Source organism: Panicum virgatum, chromosome 9K (assembly GCF_016808335.1).
Source record: "Panicum virgatum strain AP13 chromosome 9K, P.virgatum_v5, whole genome shotgun sequence".
In the NCBI taxonomy this organism is placed as follows: Eukaryota; Viridiplantae; Streptophyta; class Magnoliopsida; order Poales; family Poaceae; genus Panicum; species Panicum virgatum.
The window spans coordinates 68,836,973-68,856,837 of record NC_053144.1 but is presented as its reverse complement, the minus strand read 5'-3'; the positions used below and the strand labels follow the sequence as shown (position 1 = coordinate 68,856,837).

Below are 19,865 nucleotides of genomic sequence, written 5' to 3'. Positions count from 1 at the left end.
CAACCGCGCCTGCCGTTTATCTCTTGCATATGATTGGGCAAAAAATATTGGTTGTACTATTCAACTTTTTCCAAAAGAAAAACACTTTGAAAACAGGAAAATTATGTCCAAACTTGACTCGAAAACCATTTGTGATTACTTGCAGTGTTGGAGTTCGATTATGATCGGACAAATAAAAATCAAACCGTACACATCACGCTACACTTTTGCGACCAATTTGGTGGCCATAGTGCCATACATATAGTATGTCCACACAAAATAGAGAGAATGAGAGTCCGTGGGAGTATACAGTAATATAATCGGCAGTTTTTCTGTTTGGTTCGTTTTTTTTTTTAAAAAAAAGAGGAGCATACAGTACAGTACAGTTGCCGAAATACTAGTTGGAGTCGCAGAACGTACGGCCGACGGTTCTCGCAGTCAGAAATGGTTCAGCATGACACATTTTAATTTAATCTGGCAGAATATCTTGAGAGGTTTCTTTCAGCCAACACAATGCTGATGAAGACGACGACACTAATTAATTTTCTTTATCTGAGGATCTCTCGTCACCTCAGCGCTGTCCTTTTGCGTGGAATTTTGCAAGAGCCAATGCAATGCAGCGGCTAGCAGCTCATATCAGCATCAAATCAGGTAATTAATTACTAGTTCCGAGGATTGTTTATGCACACATGAACACATACTCGTATGCGTTTGCACTACTGCCTGTTGCTACGTGAGCAACTGATATTTTCTCCTCAGTTTGTCTTGAATCCCCGAGACAGGTATTTCAACTCTCAACTAGCTAGCTTCAGTATATTTATTCGGGCAAATAAAGTTAATACAACTCAAGCAAGCAAGTTAGCTGGTTGCCGACTGACCTGTTGTTTGGAGCTTGGGGAGCAAATAAAAGAGTAAATTGCATTCACCCTACAATAAATGTGGGTGCAAATTGGTCCAACAACTTGTAAAATGCTCAATTTAGTACAATAACTTCACAACTAGGTGCAGATTGATCCAACAACTCAGAAAATGCTCAATTTAGTGTAATAACTTGGTAAATTGGTGGATTCACAGTCCAAATCTTACACGACAATGTATTTGCTAGCGTCATGTCACAATGAACAGTAAACAATATATTCACGTGAGAACGTATTATTTGACCATAAATTTTCATGTCGCAATAGACGCCAATAATTTTATTCTCAAAATAAATTAATTATGGTTTTAGTAAAAATAGTATATTATTTAACCACCATTACAACAGCAACATATTAAGCACAGTAGATTAACGTCAATAATTTTTAAATTTAATAAATAGAAATTATTGATGGTGACCGGTTGTTACTTTTCAACTATGTACAATTTTTTATTAGTTCAAATTCAATCGAATTTTAAAATTACCGTTAGCATCACTGAAACACTGAAGTCGATAAGAGAGACCCTGAAACCTTAGGTTTTTTCTGTGCTTCTACTCATGTATTCAACTATGCTCATGTTTGTTTCTGTTTATTATTTTATTTAGCTCATTTTCCATTCTAACAAATCTAGAAGGCTTTAAAAATATATGTACCAAGCACCTAAAAGTATCAATAGTTTGTATCAACATATTGATATTTTTAGCTTAACAGTGCATATAATCAAACATATCAAAAACAATGAGGAAAAAAATTACAATATTGAATATCAAATTAAATAATTTTAATCAAAATTAAATCACTATAATGTAAAGACATAACATTAATTTATAAATACTTAGGGTTTATATCTTTGCCAAATACATTGCCACGCAGGCGCAGCATATAAATCAATTGTCAAATAATACTTAATAATTTGTCCCAACATGAATATACTCTTTATTGAGACCGTGTGTTAGTTACATAGCTGTGTAATGTTTGGACTGTGAATGCACCTATTTGCATGGTTATTGCATTAAATTGATTTTACAAGTTGTTGGATTGATCTGCACCCACCTGTTGAATTATTGCACTAAATTGAGCATTGTACAAGTTGTTGGACTAATTTGCACTCACCTAACAAGTTGTTGTATGGTGGGTGCAATTTACTCCAAATAAAATACCATGTTTCGACACTGACATGTATAGACCTTAATTTAGTGGAAGAGATGTCCAGAAAGCTGTGCTTTGGTAGTTGGTTTGATGCCATGCATGCATGAGGTGTTTCGTTACACTGATCAAATTAGCCTTGTAACCATGGTGGTAGTCATGGTATAAACTGTTTTTTATAAGAACTGGTGGACTGGTTGGTGAGGGACTGAGGCAGTACAGTATATATAGTATCTTTCAAAACTAAGGGGTTGGTGAACTAGTACAGCCAAACTCATGTGAAGAAAAGGCATCCGGTGTGTTCAGACTTGATCAGGGCTGCTTTGGGTACCACTTCCACTTGATACACAGTTAACTACCAAACTCAAGTCTGCACTGCCATGGGGATTAATTGAGAGCAAAGTGTTAAAGTTGATTGTCCATAACATATAGCTCTCCTTTTCATAAAAAAAACATATAGTGCTCTCCTATATAGTATACTCTAGTGTTAAATTTGGGGCTTTAATTTTCTTCCCATAGCGAACGATCCTGATAGTTATTTAGAACCAGATGGGATCGATTCTTGTGGCGATGCGGTCATTAGGGATTCCACATGATGACATGGAATAATGGTCCAAGATCCAAACGGAATTCGTTTGTTTTATGGGGACTTGGAATCCCCATCCACCACGCCATACGTGCTGTGGAACGTGGCCGGGAGAGGAGACTTCTGGTACCTGAACAGAGTAGATTTTCAGAGAGGGCCGGGCTAGCTGATGATGATGATATGCAACAAGCAGCCACTGAAATTCTAGTGGCGGCTGCATCAGCTGGTAATAATGTGATAGGCATGCGTGTTTGTTTAGTAGCTCACGGTAAGCTGTTGCGTGCTGGTTTCTGTTACCAGCAATCAGTGCGTCTGAATCTCTTGTCTGTTTGAGGGAAACTAGCTACTTGCTTCATTGACATTGGACAGTGGTTCTGTTTGATTTGTGCTATGCTAGGAACTGTAGCAACTTTGACCATTAATTAGAGGTATTAAATAAAGACAGTTTGCAAAACTAACTCCACAACCCATGCACTAGGAACCATGAAGAATCTAATGAGGCTTTTGACCGCACAATTAGAGGATGGTTACTATACCATCACTATAGCCAATCATTGATTAATTACCAGTCATCGGAAAAAATTATATCCATTCCTACAAAAGTTTTGCAATAAATTTCATTTAGTACTTCATGCATGGAAAAGAAATTCATGCTAGGAACTAGCACATACAAACCAAACAAGGCGTGAAGAGCTGAAGGCTCTGCTGGTTCCATAATACGTCTGCATGTGCGGACGATCAACGGCCATGCCTGCTGCTTTTTCAGTCCATAGGGAATTAGTAATAAGCTATAGGTGATGGATCAGTTTGTTTTAACAAAGGTATGGGGGTCATTCTCTCTTTATTTCCCTCTTAAACAAGGCTTCTCTCTTCTTCTTTTTTGACGTTTAAACAAGGCTCTTTGTGATACGCGGTTTCAACTTATGACAGGCAGATATTCTATGCTAACCATATGATAATTATGTGTCAATATATATAATTGCTTTTTTTCTGAGGATGTTTTATGTGATTATTGGTTGAAAGCGTGATGAGCTGAATGCGTACAGGTTGGTAGTGCTTGGCACCAGCACCCGTGGGCGGCACGCAGCTCGCAAAGGCGAATCTGTCCCATTATGCTTCCTTCCCTCCATTGCTTAATTGACGGGGCAACTTGTCAAATTTATTAATTGTGACGTCAGCAAGATCCCAACTTTTTCTTCGCCAGCTCGAGTCTACTTTATTTTTCGACACTTCTCTAGACTGAAAACATGGTATGTTCAGATTTGATGAGACGTGATTCAGACACACAGATTCACCAAATAGCAGAATTCAGAAACCAACACTCCCGGGGAAAACAAATGATTCAGAAATACAACCAATGCAAATAAAGCTAGCTGTACATAACTACTGTGCAAGGCTCACATGGTTTTGCGCATACCGTTTATATCAAAACTAGACGTATAGCTCGCGCATTTGCGCGGCTAGTATTGAAAATTCAAAAATTTGCATGTCGTTGTATGTTTATTTAAAGATTATACTATTTTTTTACCATAAATCATCTTGTTCATTATCGTAAATTATGTCTTATTGTTGATTAAAACAATTCAACTATGATCTACCTATAATAACAATTTGATTTGTTGAGCTTTAATAATATTATATAGATAATTATTTTTATTTTATTTTATTTGATTGCTGTTAGCTTTAGTTTTTATTAATAGTATATATTTGTAACTGATACATAGCTAAATTGTATTTTATATTTAATTTTTCATAATGGCATTGGTGGGTGATTTTTAATTAGGCACAGGGGTATTTTAGGCTAATTTTTATCGTAATGGCAGTTGTGGTTAATTTTTATTTTTCTATTTTTCTCCGATTAATGTGAGATTTTCTAGGTCTTGAGAGCGAACGTGGAGGCTCCGTTTTCTAGGCTTTGAGAGCGAACGTGGAGGCTCCGTTTGTTAAACAAATAATAAGATAATAGATAATAGATAGATTAGAAAATCCGCAAGCAGTTGTTGATTGTTTTAAGCATCTTATTTCAACCACTTGATGATACCCACAAAGCATCCAACTAGCGGATCCTGCAGAATCAAAGTATTCTCCATTAACGAGGCCGGTCAGTTCACCTGAAAGTACGACTGGTCTGATGCGCTTGCAGATTCATCAGTTCTTGTGCGTGCAAGCGCACTACCTCTCCGTCTCCTGTGTTTAGATCCAAACGTCAAAATTCCAAAATTTTTGTAAATCGCCTGCATGGTGTATTAAATGTAATTGAAAAAAATTGCATTACACAAATAAACTGTAAATCGCGAGACGAATCTAATGAATCTAATTAGGCCGTGATTGGACACTAAATTGCTACATTAAAGCTACAGTAAACATGCTCTAATGATGAATTAATTAGACTTATTAGATTCGTCTCGTAGTTTCCAGACGAGTTCTGTAATTAGTTTTGTGATTGGTCTACGTTTAATACTTCAAATATGAAAAGATACATTTTCAAAAAAAAAATAGGGGGAACTAAACACGGCCTAAACCCCCTCGCCATGAATGCATTCAACTAAAGCAGCAGGCACCGATCGAGCTAGACAAATCGAGTGTCTCATCGATCTTGACCTCGGCGCATAATATCCAACGCTGACACTAAACTATTTCTCCCATCAAAGATACGGATCCTGCCATGGTGGCCGGAGAGAGAGCATTGCGATTAAGTTATTAGCCGCTGGCGTGCCTCCCGTGAGCCAGAGGCACCACTGACGCTAATGAAAGGAGCACTTGTGATTCTTCACTTTACTATTAATTAGTATTTTGTGCATGATTCAGTCTGTTGGGCTCGTCTAATAATTCCAACAACCATTCGTCCAAGATTCTTCCGCTGGCGTCAGCCAATGGGATTCTTCCCTGCCCCGGGAAGTCTGCTCATCTAGCTGTGCCAATCATGCCCTGCTCGTGTGGCTTTCCTATCCAGATCCTGAGGCCCTGTTTAGTTCCCACTCATAAACTCCATAAACACAAAAAAAATTGTCACATCGAATATTTCGACACATACATTGAGTACTAAATGAAATCTATTTACAAAACTTTTTGTATAGATGGGCTGTAAATCGCGATATGAATCTAATGAGCCTACATAATCCATGATTTGCAACAGTGATGCTACAGTAACCATCCGCTAATTATTGATTAATCATGAATTAATTAGTATCATTAGATTCGTCTCGCGATTTACAACCCATCTGTGCAAAAAGTTTTGTAAATAGACTTTATTTAGTACTTCAAATTAGTAAGATTCCAACAAAAAAAATTGCGCTCGAACTAAATAGGGCGTGAATATATGGAGTAGTAATTAGTAAAGCGGATTTGTTTTCTTCTCCAACTCGCACAAGCTGCTTTACGCATCTAGTAGTAAAATAATGCGGCTCGCGTTGGGTGCTCTGATTAGATTAGCTCGCGGGGCACGATCACTGATCCAGGTCGTGGGTGTTCGTGTACGGCTTCTATTTGTGGATAGAGACTAAGGTTCGGTGATGTCTTCGTCGTCGATCGTCATAGGTTTTTGAGTTTGCCCTAACTATATCCGTGCATGATTGGAGTCGATTCGTGATTAAGAAAACTGATGCACTGGTGGTGCATGGACAATGGTACAGGCCGGTGGCAGTCAGGGGAGTGCGCTGGTAGTGCCTGCTAAAAACTATTGTTCATTACCCTAAAAAAATGTTCAGTAGTCGAGCTGCTTTCTTTCTAGTGGATTCATCAGTGGAGTGCAGAGAGATGCGCACACGGATGGTTGCAGCTACTAGACGCCTGGACCCATAAAAAAGAACCGGGCTCACTGTTAGTACGAGGAGGGGGGGGGGGGGGGGGGGGGGGGGATATGCAGAGCTCTGAGCTTGCACAATTAATGCCACAGCTATATACCACTCGGGCTATGTAAGCCTGAAGGATTACAGGCAAGTTGATGGCATGGGTTGGACCTAATGTTAACATTGATTCTCGCGGGCCAATAAGATGTCAGCTCAATTTATTGGTCCGCTGGCTCTTAAATCCCTACTATACCATTAATTATAATTTTGAGCCTATCACTGTAGATGAGAAGATTGATTTGATTGAGAGGAAGGACTCGGCACACCACGTGATATATTTCTCACATGCTAGCCCATGTGATATTCCTGCATGTATGCATGTGTCCATATTCTTCTCTTCTTTTTCTCTCTCCATATATTTCTCACACCAACCATATTTTGCATGCATGCATGACCATTCCTTAGGCCCTGTTTGGTTCCAAACTTTTTTCAGAAGTCCCTATCACATCAAAAGAAATCTTACTATTTTATAATATTAAATAAAATATGTTTATAAATGTTTTTTGACAGCTGAGTGCTTTTTCGCGAGATGAATCTAATGAGCCTAATTAATTCATAATTTGCTACAGTGATGCTACAGTAACCATTCGCTAATCATATATTAAGATACATCATTTGATTCGTCTCGCAGTTTAGCCCCAGGGTTCTGCAGTTAGTTTTATAATTAATATTTATTTAATACTTCTAAATACTAAAAAGTCCCTGGGACTTTTTTGAAGTCGCTGTTCTAAAACACCTTCTTAGCTTTCTCTCTCCATATATTCTGACAACTTTTATATTTAAAATATGCTTTGCTTTATGCTTGCACGGTCCTTCTCATCATTTTCTCTCTCTGTATATTCTGAAAACTCATATGTGTTGCATCATGTTTTTCTTTATGCATGTATTAATATTTGAAGTTTACTTTTTCTCTGTTACTTCTGACAACACATATGTTTGGAGTTTGTGCTTGTTGCTTTCACCGATACGGTTGTACGGGCATGCCCACTAGCAGTGAGCCAGTGATGCCGCTCTAGCACTGGAGTGCTTCCTCTCTTTTTATTTTCCTATTTTTCTCCCTACTTATATTTTCTTTCTTGATTCTAATTCTTTAATGATAATTTCTCTTTGCTTTTCATTTGGTTTCTAATTCTTTATTCTCATAATTTCTACTTTAACTATATAGTATTTGTATTATTTATTTATATTTTTATAATTCATATTTATTTTTTTTACATTTAGCGGTTTAAGTGTGCTGAGTTATATCAATATATTAATATTGGGTGTTTCCTTTTACCGATATTTTTTGTATTTATTGAGTTAGTTTTTCTTTTATTCCTATCCATTTTTTCATATTTAAAAATGTCTCATGTTTAATGTATACTAATTTATTATTTTAGAGTCATTAGTTGATTTGTAAAATAATTTAGTTATATACTACTTATTCGGCTCATATTCATATTCCATTTGTGTGTAAAAAAAATTTATATGCCAAATGCATATGTTGTTCTTTATGTAAAATTATTTGGCTGCATGTAACTAACTTGCTCGCAACGTCAAATTATTTGTTCCCTTTGTAGATTAGATTGTTCGGCAATGTTGATTTTTTTTGTTCGTGATGCCTTTTCTATTATTTACCCTACACAATCAAATATTCGTGATGTTCAATATTTTGTTCGTTGTACATTATTATTTGTTTCCAATTTTTTATTTTTTGTTCGTAGAACTAATTATTTGTTCATAGAACTAATTATTTGTTCGTATTGTTAAATTATTTATTCCTAGTCGCCCAAACTAATTATTTAGTATTAAAAATATTTTTCTAAAAAAAGTTGCGTAAATATAGGCAAGTGTGGTCTTGTTTTAAAGATCTTGAACAAAAAAACACAGTGGTGGAATCTGAATTTAATTTGAATGCTCAGTTTAATATTTATTGTTTTTTAAATTTCAAGTTTGCATGCATGTGGGAACGTCACGTCACTGCATGCACATAATCTTTTGCCATCTGGAGCACGCGTCGATTTGCGGAAGGAGTTCATCTCAACAATGGACCTAAATACAACATATAATAGCAGCATCTATGGTACATCTCTTCAGGTGATGATTTGCAAAATTATCGCATGAAGCAATATATAACCACGCCCCATAATTAACCCCGTGTCGTTGGGAAGAAGGCTGGCTCGTGTGGGCCAATCGTTCGATGAAGGTCTTGTTTTGGGCCAGAAAGGTGCAGTTAAGCCCATTTAACAGCCCATTAGCATTTTTATTTTGATAAATTGCCTATGTCGTGATAGTATGCTACCGTAAGTTTGTACTAAGTACTAACAGATACATTTATTAATTTACCATTTGAAATTTATTCTGAATTTAATAAGGTGTGTTCACAACAATCACGAATACAGAAATGAACGTCTCTGCATGTACAAATTATTTTTTTAGAATTTTAGGGCTAAATTAAAGCCCCGGTCTTATTACTTGAGCAAAGACAGTAGCAAAACAGTTTACAGCATAGGTTTCTCGCAGCAGCCAGGGCTGGACGAAAAACTCGTAACTCGGTAACTCGCTCGTTAATGGCTCGGCTCGAGCTCGATTCGTTTTATAATGAGCCAGCTCGTTTTATAACAAGCCAGCTCGAGCTGGCTCGCGAGCTGCTCGCGAGTCATAACGGGCCAAGTTAACATCCTTTGATAGCTCATTCCAGTCCAATTCTGAAATTGTGGACTTACCGTTATATGTAACTGTGAAATTGTAGATCAATTGATGGATGGATTTATGTTCTCTAATGTTAAAATTATAAGTATTTTGTGCTTGCTGCTCACTTGATTTTATAATCTCTCTATATGTGTTTTTATGATTTGGCTCGCGAGCCAAACGAGCTGGCTCGAGTTTTTTAATGAGCCGAGCCGAGCTGAGCCAGTGTGCTAATGAGCCAAGCTATAACGAGTAGGTGTAACAGCCGAGCTGGCTGGTTATCCAGCCCTCACAGCTCCGCTGGCTAGGTGGAAAAGTAAGGGAACTAATTAACAAGAGCTTGCATCAACAAGAGCTTAGAGCTCACGCGGCCAGCGCCCAGCGGCATATCCCTCCGTCTCCGTCTCCCTCTCTCTTCTCGCCTCCAACGGCGCCCGGGTTCCCACGGCGGGAGGAGCGGCGGCGAGGCCTGCCCGTGCACGCGACGACGGCCGGCGGCCGGCCGGTCGCCGGAGCTGCCTTGCCAGCTTCGGCGAGATCAACCTTGGATGTATGGCTCTGGCCTTCGTTTGTCAGTTGGTTCGTTCGCGTTTGCGGTTTGCGTGCAGATTGATTTGTTGGGTTGGTTCTCATTTTTTCTTGTTCTTGGAGGGGATGCTGTTTCTTCTTCTTCGTTGTGATCTGGTTGCACGTGGGTGGGGTTCAGCTTCCCATTCTGTTGACGACTTGGCATGTCTGTTCATGCGCTGGTGTGCCTGGCCTTGGATGATTCTTTCAAAATGAATTAGAGAAAGCTTTGTCCGTATGATCCTGCTCTGCTTACTTCTTGATGGTGTCTTTTAGTTGACGGCGATTAGAAATGTGTCTGCATCCCCCTTAACTTATCAAAATGCCTATAGATTCCAACTGCTGTTGTGACCGCGATGTTCAGAATACTTTTGCATGCCTGAATTTGCTCCGGCATTGTGTATCGCTTTTGTTGATACCTCTGGACTAGGGTATCCTCTCTTGCTGTGTCAAGACTCGCGTATCCGTAACTACGTTCTAAAAAGCTGACCAGCCAGACCCATGGGGTCCGACTCCATCTCACCAGACCAACGGTACCGGACCCGCTTCTCGCTCGGAGACGGGTCCGGTGTCACCACGTGTCCCAGAGGTGTTGCTGTGAGAGCCTCGTAGTTATCTTTGACTACGCGCTGACGGCCTGAGCAGCCGGACCCCCGCGGTCCGAAGCCCTTCTCACCCGGTCAGCGGCCCCAGACCCATTCCTTGCTAGGGAAGGATCCGGTGACGCCGCGTGTCCCGAGAAGGGAGTGCTCAGCCAAAACAGCCGGGGGCCCAGACCTCCCACGGGGTCCCGGACCCCCATATACTATCCGGACCCCTCAGCGGGGAGGGAACAGACACACCGCCTGGGGGGTCCGGAGCCGCCACGTGTCCGCAGGTGCAGTCACGCGCGCGGCCGCGAAGCTTCCTCGGGAAGACTCGCCCACCTACCGCATTCAATATGGGAGACGTAAGTGCGCTCTGCCACAGCAGAGCCCGAGGCGGCTTTTGCCAGGCCTCACTGTTGATCGCGCGTTACCAAGGCACACTGTGCAGCCACTGGCGCCGCCCACGCCACGCATGTCAGTCTGCTACGCCAGTTGGACACGACGGCTCGCATTCGACCATCATGACGCCTACGCGGTAGACCCAACAGTCTACACCGCAACCTACACTACCTTAACGGGCGCCTCACCGATGGGACATGTGAATCCACTCCTCGGTCAGACAGTCCACAGGGTGATGAAGCGTATCTGGGGAGAGATTCTCAACCAATGTAGCACCATTAATGCCTTCTGCGTAATATAATATACATCCGCGTTGGACCCACCTATCGGGGTTTCAACGCCTGTGTACGCGTCCCCTTGGGCTATAAAAGGGAGACGCCCGTTAGAGAAAAGGAGGAGGAGTCCCGGCAGAGGCCAGTACCCAACCTGGGCAGAGGATAGATTCATTCATATGCAAGAGCAATACAACTCACAGTGGATGTAGGGTATTACGCTCCGGCGGCCCGAACCACTATAAATCCTCGAGAGTTCTTGTGTTCTTGCCCCCTAGGTAGACCTGCTGAATCGCTTTGCGCGCCCCCAAGTACTCACCCTCTGGGATTAGACGGGTGCACTACGCCATCTGGTCGTGGGTTTCCACAAACCACAACAGCTTTGATTTAATTAGAAGGAAATGAATTTAGTAAAACCAACGACCAATCGTGTGGTTTTCCATTTACCCAATGAAATTATTTATAAACAAATTGCTGGATGAAATTCAAATCAAATTTCTTGATGCACCAACAAAAAGACATCACGAAATACAAGTATCTTCAGCAAAACGGAAAAGGAAGGGCCGGCTCCGCAAGTTTATTACAGACCTGGAGATGCCTCACCCATGGACATCAAGCCAATCTGCCAATATAATCCATTCCGACCACTGACTAAACACAAATCCAAAGCAAAGCACTGTTTGTTCTCTGCACCAGGCACAGCCTTTTATGTTCAGATCAATGCCAAGCGTAAATGGCGTGGATCACATAAATTAGAACATTGTTAGCGCTTAATTTTCAAACTAATTTGCTTAAGTAAACGGCCTATGCCTCCTTGCTCAGTAGCTCAATGCATGTTCCCTGACCAGTGACCACTGAGTACTGAACTGAACCACCAACGCAGCGCAACAGAGGCAGCAGCAACCTGAAGAAAATGAAACCAACGAGACGTTTAGGAGTGATAATGTGTTGCCGCCGGCCGACCTAACAAAAAAGAAGCTGCATAAACGCATACCTTGTACGTTGACTTTGGGTGTAGCAGCTAGCATACAAGCCTTTAGACAGCTCATTCATTCCCTCTGAAAATGATTCTTCGCCAAAAGTTTTTCTCAGTTGACACAATGATAACCCTTCTAATGTGGCCAATCTTCATAAGTTCTTGCTTGCATTCAGCAGTTTCATGTTCCTTCCTGAGCATCTCTATAAGCTCATATACAGTATTTTGCAAATATATATTATCAAGGGCCCTGAGGTGCTCAATGCCCTGAGGGAGGCGCTTCATTTCTGGGCACTCTGAAAACTTTAGGGTAACAAGGCTTCCCAGTGCATCTTCTTCTATTTCAACTTGGTTGAGGTGCGGAGCATCCAATATTTTTAGGAATCTCAGTCTAGGAAATGACTGCCTAGAGAAGCATAGCGTCCTTCCATCATAAGCCTTAAAAAGGGTAAGGAAGCATAAATTCTGCAACACCATGAGGTTAGAAAATGATTTTCCATCAAGCTTGGAGAACGTAAGATGCAGATCAGTGAGGTTGTTGGGATGCAACCAGGATGAGAGAATACGAGGCATCCGTTCCTTTTCCAGCTGCCCTGTCAGAGCAAGTTTAGAAAGAGTTTCTGGTAAACAGAGTTCTTCCAATGGCAAAACTTCATTTTCGTTTGATGTTTTCATTACCAGACTGACAAGATTCTTCATGTTCAGGAGAGCATTACGCAAGCTTAACGAGTGCTCACTTGTTAAACCGTCAACTCCTAATTTTCGTAACTCAGTCAAAGCTGCAATGTCATGTAGAGTCTCTGAGCTAGCTTTAATATTCTGCAGAACATGCAGTCCTGTCAAGTTCCTTATGCCCCCAGGTACCTTAACTCCACGCCGAAGGATAATACATCCTTCAGTGACCTCTACAGTCGCATATAGGTACCTAAGCTTGTTTACTTTTGCTACATCCTTTGGTAAAGATAGCAAACAAGAATGCGCTGTGTCTAGTATTTCTAAGTTTTGTAACCTCCCAATGGCCTCTGGTAGAATCTCAATTCTGGTATCCCGAAGACCCAAGAAACGCAGATTAAGCAAGTTGAATACCTCATTAGGCAGCACCTTGATTTCAGTACCTTGCAGATCCAATGTTGACAATAAAATCGAAGATGTAAGGATAGGCTTCAATGAAACAATATCAACAGAACTCATAAAAACATATACTGCACGGAGATGTCGAGCACCAGGCTGATTTATTAGTGCAATATCGGTGCTCTGTATTGACAGTCTACGTGTTCCATGTACCTCAAGTGTCCCATGTCCCTCGTAGACTACACCGAAGCGTTCTTTCGCGGCTTTTTCAATGGCGAGACGGCGGATAACATCATGCATTCGGCAACGTTTCACTCTCCCAGACTCATTCTTCCTCACAACTTGTAGTAGGCTTCGGTTTACAAGATCAATCAGGTAGCCCTCTGCCACTTGTTCTAGTGTTTCGTTGTCCTTTTTCTTGATGAATCCAGAAGTAATCCAGTGCCTAATTAACCTCCTCCTCGTCATTACATAGTCCTCCGGAAATATTGCACAATGTAAGAAGCAATTCTTCAATTCATATGGAAGATCCTCCAAGCTGAATTTCAGAATGTTGTCAATATTCTGGATCCCATTCTTAGACGAATGCCATTCTAGCTCCTTATACACAGTTTCCCATCTAAGGTATGTTGGGGGTCTGGAAGACAGTACACGGCCTATGCATGCAATGGCAATAGGCAACCCTTCGCACTTTTATAAGAACTTTAACGCTAAATCAAGTAACTCTGATGGGCACCTTTTGCCATCATTATTCCGGAAAGCTACTTTGCAGAATAAGTTCCAAGACTGATTTTCTCCCAATGGTTCCAGCTCAATTGTGCAGTTACTAGTTGCCAATGACGCAACCTCAAAGTTCCTAGATGTGAGGACAAATCGGCTGATACAGTTAGTTGGAAAGATTTCCATGATATTATTAATGCACAGATCTTGTTCCCAAACATCATCCAAAACCAAGATAAACCTTTTACCTTCAAGATGGTTACGAATGACATCAACTACTCTTCTCATATCCATATTGCTGGAATCAATTGAGATGCTGAACTCTCTAGCAATCTTCTTTGCCAAATCCTCGACTTGGTAACTCTTGGACACAGTTACCCATGCAGCAGCGTCAAACTCCACTTTCACAATCTTATAGACATGATCAACTAAAGTAGTTTTTCCAACTCCACCCATCCCCCAAACTGTGGTGATTTTCGTCTTCCTTTCTTCCAAATCATCAACTAGCCACCCCTTGAGCTTGGTTGCATTACCTTCAATACCCACTAGATCATCTTCCCTTGCAAAACACGAAGTTTGATGGGTCGATCTGGCATGATGGTCGGTACTCCCAGCGTAGTTCTCCATTCCTGGCCTAGCATATAGGTCCCTCCTTTTTGCAGCTTCTCTAAGCTCAACAATGATATTATTGAGCTCGAGAGCTAGGCGGCGCCAAACCTTGACATGCTTGATCCTCTTCTTTGTCTTGGCTGCAAATCCTCCATGCTTGTTCCCCTCAAGCTTGTACATGAACTCATCAACAACATCCTCTATCCGGAAAGATAGTTCTCGGATCTTGTTGACGAAGATGCCAGTAGTCTCGTCGGTGTCCTTGAACTTCTCCGAGTCACGCAGGTAGGCCTTCATGCTCTCCAGCTCTACCTCTGCTTTACGGATCTCGCCAAAGACACCCTTGAGGGCAGAAGCTTCCTTGCACACGAGGGATGCACCATAGCTTGCTGCCTCTTTTGCCAAGGCCGCACCTAGCTTGCCGATCAGGACTCCCACAACAGCCTCCGCCATGATGGCTGCATGGAATTATCGGAGAGCTCAGCGTTACAAGTATATGAGAAAAATCCGGTCACAAATTTGACAAGTCAACTCTAGCTAGCTTTCAGGTCAACGCTACGAACTTTTGAAGGAGGGAAAAACTAACTGATGAAGTCTGATGAAGGTTTACCTGAATTCGAGCAGCTGAAGAACAAGCAGGCGTTGTCGTCCCGGTTTTGTTGATGTCTAGATCAAGTTCGATGGAGTGGGAGGAATTGCATCCGGTTGATGAGCAAAACAATGCTGCAAGCCCTTGCAAGAGCAGAAACTAACGAGTCAGCGACCAATGCTTCGTTTCATCCCGTGCTGATTGTACTTGGGCAACTACTAGTAAGCAACAGGGAGGGTGGAAGGAGTAAGAAAAATAATTGAGGAAGCAACAATAATGTTTTTAATTGGCAGTGTTGTCAGCTGTCGTAGAAGGTGAGTAGAATAAGCCAGCGCTGGTGCAGCCTAGTGGTCTTGTTTAATGGAAGAATTGCTAAGTTCATTATTGGTACATTATATGGGTGCCTTATTGGCTACCGATCAATTCAATAAAGCAAAGTCAGAGGTCAAGAGTGCTGGCTTTGCGATCGAGATCCATGTGAGTAGATCGTGATTATCACGTTGGCTTATTACTGTCATCGACCATGTTGGCCATGTAAGCTTTCAGTGATGAACATAATAAATAACTAACTCGCCAATAGATCGAAGTAGAAAACAGGCTAAACAAACCTGCTTGGGCATATGGAAATGCCGCATCCCAACCCGGTGCGGACAGCCTCACGGGACTCATAAAAAAGAACTGGGCTATATATGGTTCACTGTGTTAGTACGAGAGGGGGAAAAATATGCAGAGCTCTGAGCTTGCGTAATTAACCCTGTGTCGTAGGGAAGAAGGTGCTCTCGTTCACTCGGAAATTGGGGATTTGCAGTTGCAGCTGCTTTTTTTTTAGGAAAAAAAATGCAGTTGCAGCTGCTAGATCGCTCGTGTGGGCCAATCGTTCGATGAAGGCCTTGTTTTGGGCCAGAAAGTTACAGTTAAGCCCATTTAATGGCCCAAGAAGATCTTTTTTTTATAAACTAGGTGAGATTATTTTAGCTAAATAGAAGGTTAATGACAAAATAATACTAGTAAAGTATGAGACAAATTTTTATTTTTATTTCTTTATACTTTTCTTTCTTTTTCTCTCTCATTTTATTTTTTTCTGCTTATTTTCTCTACCTTTGCCTTTTCTCCTTTCTTTTTTTCTTCTTTTTATTTTTCTCCCTTTAATCCTTATCTTTGTATTCTTATTATTACATTATTCTTTTCCTCTCCATTAGAAAACCATAAAAAAGGAGATTGAAAACCAAACACCTTGAAGATGAGCGTAAACACCACCAAAAACCTTTCATCTCCTTTTCCCGAGATGCTGCTCTGGTTGGGGAGCAGACGACGGGCATGGAGGTTGAAGCCCTGTAGCACGGCGGCAGCGTTGTCGAATATGAAGTCGACGGTGCCCTTAGTTACAGCCGTGCCGAATAGGGCAGGGCATGCCGAAGGTGAAGTGGAGTTATTTAAACCCGATTGCAGTGACAATCTTTGGGTTTCTTCATATTGCAGCGGCGACTTTTGATTTTCTTTAGCTCCTTTGAGGTGTGTTTGTTGTGGTGGAGGAATCATTTACGCTAGAATTGATGACTTACAATAGTGACTTGCGATTGTGCACAGAAAATCGGTAGAAGGCATAAATAGAAGTTCTTAGTGGATGATGACGTGGATAGCTTGCATGTTGAAAGAAATAGAGTTAATGACTCTTAGTGGGGACTAATTTTATAGGTTTTATAGATCGCCTATGTCGTGATAGTATGCTACCGTACAGTTTGTACTAAGTATTCAAAAAAAGTACTAACAGATACATTTATTAATTTACCATATGAAATTTATTCTGAATACAACAATTACGAATACAGAAGTGTATGTAGTGTCATGGGGGAACGTCTCTGCAAGTACAAAATATTTTTTTTTAAGAATTTTAGGGCCAAATTAAAGTCCCAGACTTATTACTTAAGCAAAGATCGTAGCAAAACTTTCGTCAAAAAAGGATCGTAGCAAAACAGTTTACAGCACAGGTTTCTCGCAGCACAGCTCCGCTGGCTAGGTGGAAGAGCAAAGGAACTAGTATCTTATTACAGCACCATGCATGGTGCACCAGAAACATCACGCTCCCATTGCTAACAGGCGGCGCCAAGCCCACCAATTCCTGGCGTCTGCTTGGCAAGTACAAATTATTACATGATGATGATACAGAGATACAGAAACGAGACGGAACCATATATATGTCCTCTTACAAAATCAAATAGAGACTCAGTATGCATGCTAGAATATTTGTAGCATCAGGTTCGATCGATCTCGCCGATAAGAGGGCCTGGATTCAGTTTCAAGTCGGCGTCCTTTCATGTTTGGTGTCGCTGGCTGGTCTTACATGCTCGGCTTGGCGCTGAGACGGCTGGCAAGCTTCTGACCCAGGGTCCTGTCGGCCTTCATCGATCGATCAGACAGTCAGAAATTCAGATATCGTCTTTTCCTTGATGAATGGAGTGCATGCATGGAGATGTGTATTTTATCATCTGAAGAAGCTGGGCTTATTAATCATGCATATTACCTGAGACCAGTAGGAGAGCCAGATGCTCCTGATCTCGTGGGTGAGGCGAGGGTCGGACAGCGCATCGATCCATCTCTTGATGAACCGCTCTTGCCTGCAGTCAGAATCAGTACAGTCCAGTTCAGACGATCGAGCACGCATCATGCACTTCTTCAGTTTTCAGTTCAGTAGAGAAGAGAGCGTTGATTAATGAATGGATGATCGAACAAGTTTGTTGCTCGCACCTTGCCGGGTCCATTGCTCGGTACCTCTCCCCGGGCTGCTTGAAGTTGTTCTCCTTCTTGATCACAGTCTTCTCGCGTCGGCCGGTGAGCGGGACGGAGGGGATCGGGTACCTTGGCGCGTTCCTGGCAGCGTCGTACCTGGACGGGAAGTAGTCCACCTCCTCGTCGCGGTGCATGAAGTTCATGAATCCGTCGTAGTGGTTGTTGTGGTGCGCGCACTTGGGCGCGTTGGCCGGGAGCAGCAGGTAGTTGGGCCCCAGGCGGTGGCGCTGCGTGTCGGAGTAGGAGAAGATCCTGGTCTGCAGCAGCTTGTCGTCGGAGTAGTAGATGCCGGGCACGATGATCCCCGGGCAGAAGGCGAGCTGCTCGTTCTCGGTGAAGAAGTTGTCGATGTTGCGGTTGAGCACCATGCGCCCCACGGGCTGCAGCGGGAGGACGTCCTCGGGCCAGGTCTTGGTGACGTCGAGCGGGTCGAAGTCGAAGCGGTCCTCGTGGTCCGGGTCCATGGTCTGGATGTAGAGCGTCCACTCGGGGAAGTTGCCGGCGGCGATGGCGTCGTAGAGGTCCTTGGTGGCGTGGCTGTGGTTGGTCCCGCCCACGGTGACGGCCTCGTCGTCGAGCAGGGACCTGACGCCGCAGGTGGGGCGCCAGTGGAACTTGACGTAGTGCGACTTGCCGTCGCGGTTGACGAGCGTGTAGGTGTTGACGCCGGAGCCGTCCATGTGGCGGTAGTCGGCGGGGATGCCGACGTCGTCGAAGAGGAAGGTGAACATGTGGAGGCTCTCCGGGTGGTGCGAGAAGAAGTCGAGGATGCGCCAGTTCTCCTGGATGTGGGTCTTGGGGTTGGGCTTGAGGGCGTGCACCATGTCGGGGAACTTCATGCCGTCGCGGACGAAGAAGACGGGGAAGTTGTTGCCGACGAGGTCCCAGTTGCCCTCGCGGGTGTAGAACTTGACGGCGAACCCGCGCGGGTCGCGCAGGGTCTCGGGGCTCCCGCGCTCGTGGATCACCGTGGAGAAGCGCACGATGACGGGGGTCTGCACGCCGGGGGCGCGCAGGAAGTCGGCGCACGTGAGGTGGGAGATGTCGTTGGTCACCTCGAAGAAGCCCTTGGCGCTGGCGCCGCGGGCGTGCACCACGCGCTCCGGGATGCGCTCGCGGTCGAAGTTGGCCAGCTTCTCAACCAGGTGGTAGTCCTCCAGCAGGATCGGGCCTAATAAATATATTATTAAAAGCCCCCCACAAGTCGTTCATCAATCGCTATTAGTGACTAGTATTACGATCATCAACAGTAAGTAACCCACCACCGTATAGCACTCAATCAAACACACCAACAAAGGGCACAGAGCAGCCTACTGCAAGCATCAGCCGATCAGCGCGCGTCCTCTGCAGCTTCGTCCTGCTGCTGCTCACGCTTTCTAGTAGGAGTAATTAAGAACGGACGGACCATGCATTCAGCTAAACTAATCAGAAAAACCGTTGCATGCGGTGCCTATGGCGTGGTAAACAGCACTAATAGTACTCGGGGAGATGGAAGCACAGACTTGGACACCCACGAAATACAGGGAACTAGTATACCAACGGGTAGGAAGTAGGAACAGATAGTCACCTCGTGGTCCGACGGTGAGGGAGTGGTCGTTGCTCCATACGGGCGCGCCGGAGTTGGTGCTCCAATGCGGGCCGTTGTGGGCGCTCGACGGCCGGTACTGCACCAACAAAACACCCACCACCGATCAACCACCAGAGAGAGGCAGCAAGCAGAGCAGAGCATATCCTTCAAAAAAAAAAACAGAGCAGAGCAGCGAGCTCCTAGAGACTCAGGTGTACTCTGTACCTTGTAGGGGTCCATGGATGGCGGGTTGGAACTGAGCCGTGCGAGCAACGTACGTGCGCGAGGTCCGCCACACAGACACAGCGCCGGTTATATTAAAGCAAGCGAGAACGAGAGGCGCAGCGGCTTCTGTCGCGCGCCCGATCTTTCCGGGCCTTGCCGACGCCTCCGCAGCTCCTGGATGGGGGTGGATATGGGCCGCGCCTCATCCACACGCTCACCGGCTTGCCACACCGTGTCCAGAAAAAAGAAAAAAGACGGGGAGGGGGCTTATATTTGATAGCCTGCTGCCGATGCCGTTCACACTGAAACAGCCAAACAGGTAGTTCAGGGCCTGTTTGTCCAACTTCAGG

The 19,865-nt window shown here is 43.4% G+C and overlaps 3 protein-coding genes across 3 annotated transcripts; all 3 read right to left on the bottom strand.

Moving 5' to 3' along the window:
* Positions 1 to 11,564: 11,564 nt before the first annotated feature.
* LOC120647422 (disease resistance protein RPM1-like) lies at positions 11,565 to 14,357 on the bottom strand. Its single transcript, XM_039924206.1, has 2 exons — positions 11,966 to 14,357; positions 11,565 to 11,875 (listed from the first exon to the last, which is right to left on the bottom strand). The coding sequence occupies exon 1, from the start codon at positions 13,484 to 13,486 to the stop codon at positions 12,017 to 12,019; it is 1,470 nt and encodes a 489-aa protein (XP_039780140.1). The 5' UTR covers positions 13,487 to 14,357; the 3' UTR covers positions 11,565 to 11,875; positions 11,966 to 12,016.
* LOC120648279 (disease resistance protein RPM1-like) lies at positions 13,780 to 14,800 on the bottom strand. Its single transcript, XM_039925003.1, has 2 exons — positions 13,987 to 14,800; positions 13,780 to 13,874 (listed from the first exon to the last, which is right to left on the bottom strand). The coding sequence occupies exons 1-2, from the start codon at positions 14,798 to 14,800 to the stop codon at positions 13,780 to 13,782; spliced, it is 909 nt and encodes a 302-aa protein (XP_039780937.1).
* A 2,073-nt stretch (positions 14,801 to 16,873) lies between these two features.
* Positions 16,874 to 19,753, bottom strand: LOC120647421 (catalase isozyme C-like). The gene is made up of 5 exons (XM_039924205.1): positions 19,516 to 19,753; positions 19,291 to 19,387; positions 17,682 to 18,894; positions 17,458 to 17,551; positions 16,874 to 17,333 (listed from the first exon to the last, which is right to left on the bottom strand). Exons 1-5 carry the CDS (start codon positions 19,528 to 19,530, stop codon positions 17,274 to 17,276), a joined length of 1,479 nt encoding a protein of 492 aa, XP_039780139.1. The 5' UTR covers positions 19,531 to 19,753; the 3' UTR covers positions 16,874 to 17,273.
* Between the last annotated feature and the right edge of the window lie 112 nt (positions 19,754 to 19,865).

Bases quoted from the DNA above. Each gene is read 5' to 3' on its own strand.
- LOC120647422 (XM_039924206.1), bottom strand. From the start codon at position 13,486: ATGACGAGGAGGAGGTTAATTAGGCACTGGATTACTTCTGGATTCATC.
- LOC120648279 (XM_039925003.1), bottom strand. From the start codon at position 14,800: ATGGCGGAGGCTGTTGTGGGAGTCCTGATCGGCAAGCTAGGTGCGGCC. The intron at 13,875-13,986 runs GTAAAAGGTTTA...CCTCACATCTAG, and splicing joins CATTCGTAACCATCTTGAAG to GAACTTTGAGGTTGCGTCAT.
- LOC120647421 (XM_039924205.1), bottom strand. The intron at 18,895-19,290 runs GTGACTATCTGT...TATATTTATTAG, and splicing joins CCTCACCGTCGGACCACGAG to GCCCGATCCTGCTGGAGGAC. The intron at 17,334-17,457 runs GTAATATGCATG...CGATCGATGAAG, and splicing joins GGCTCTCCTACTGGTCTCAG to GCCGACAGGACCCTGGGTCA.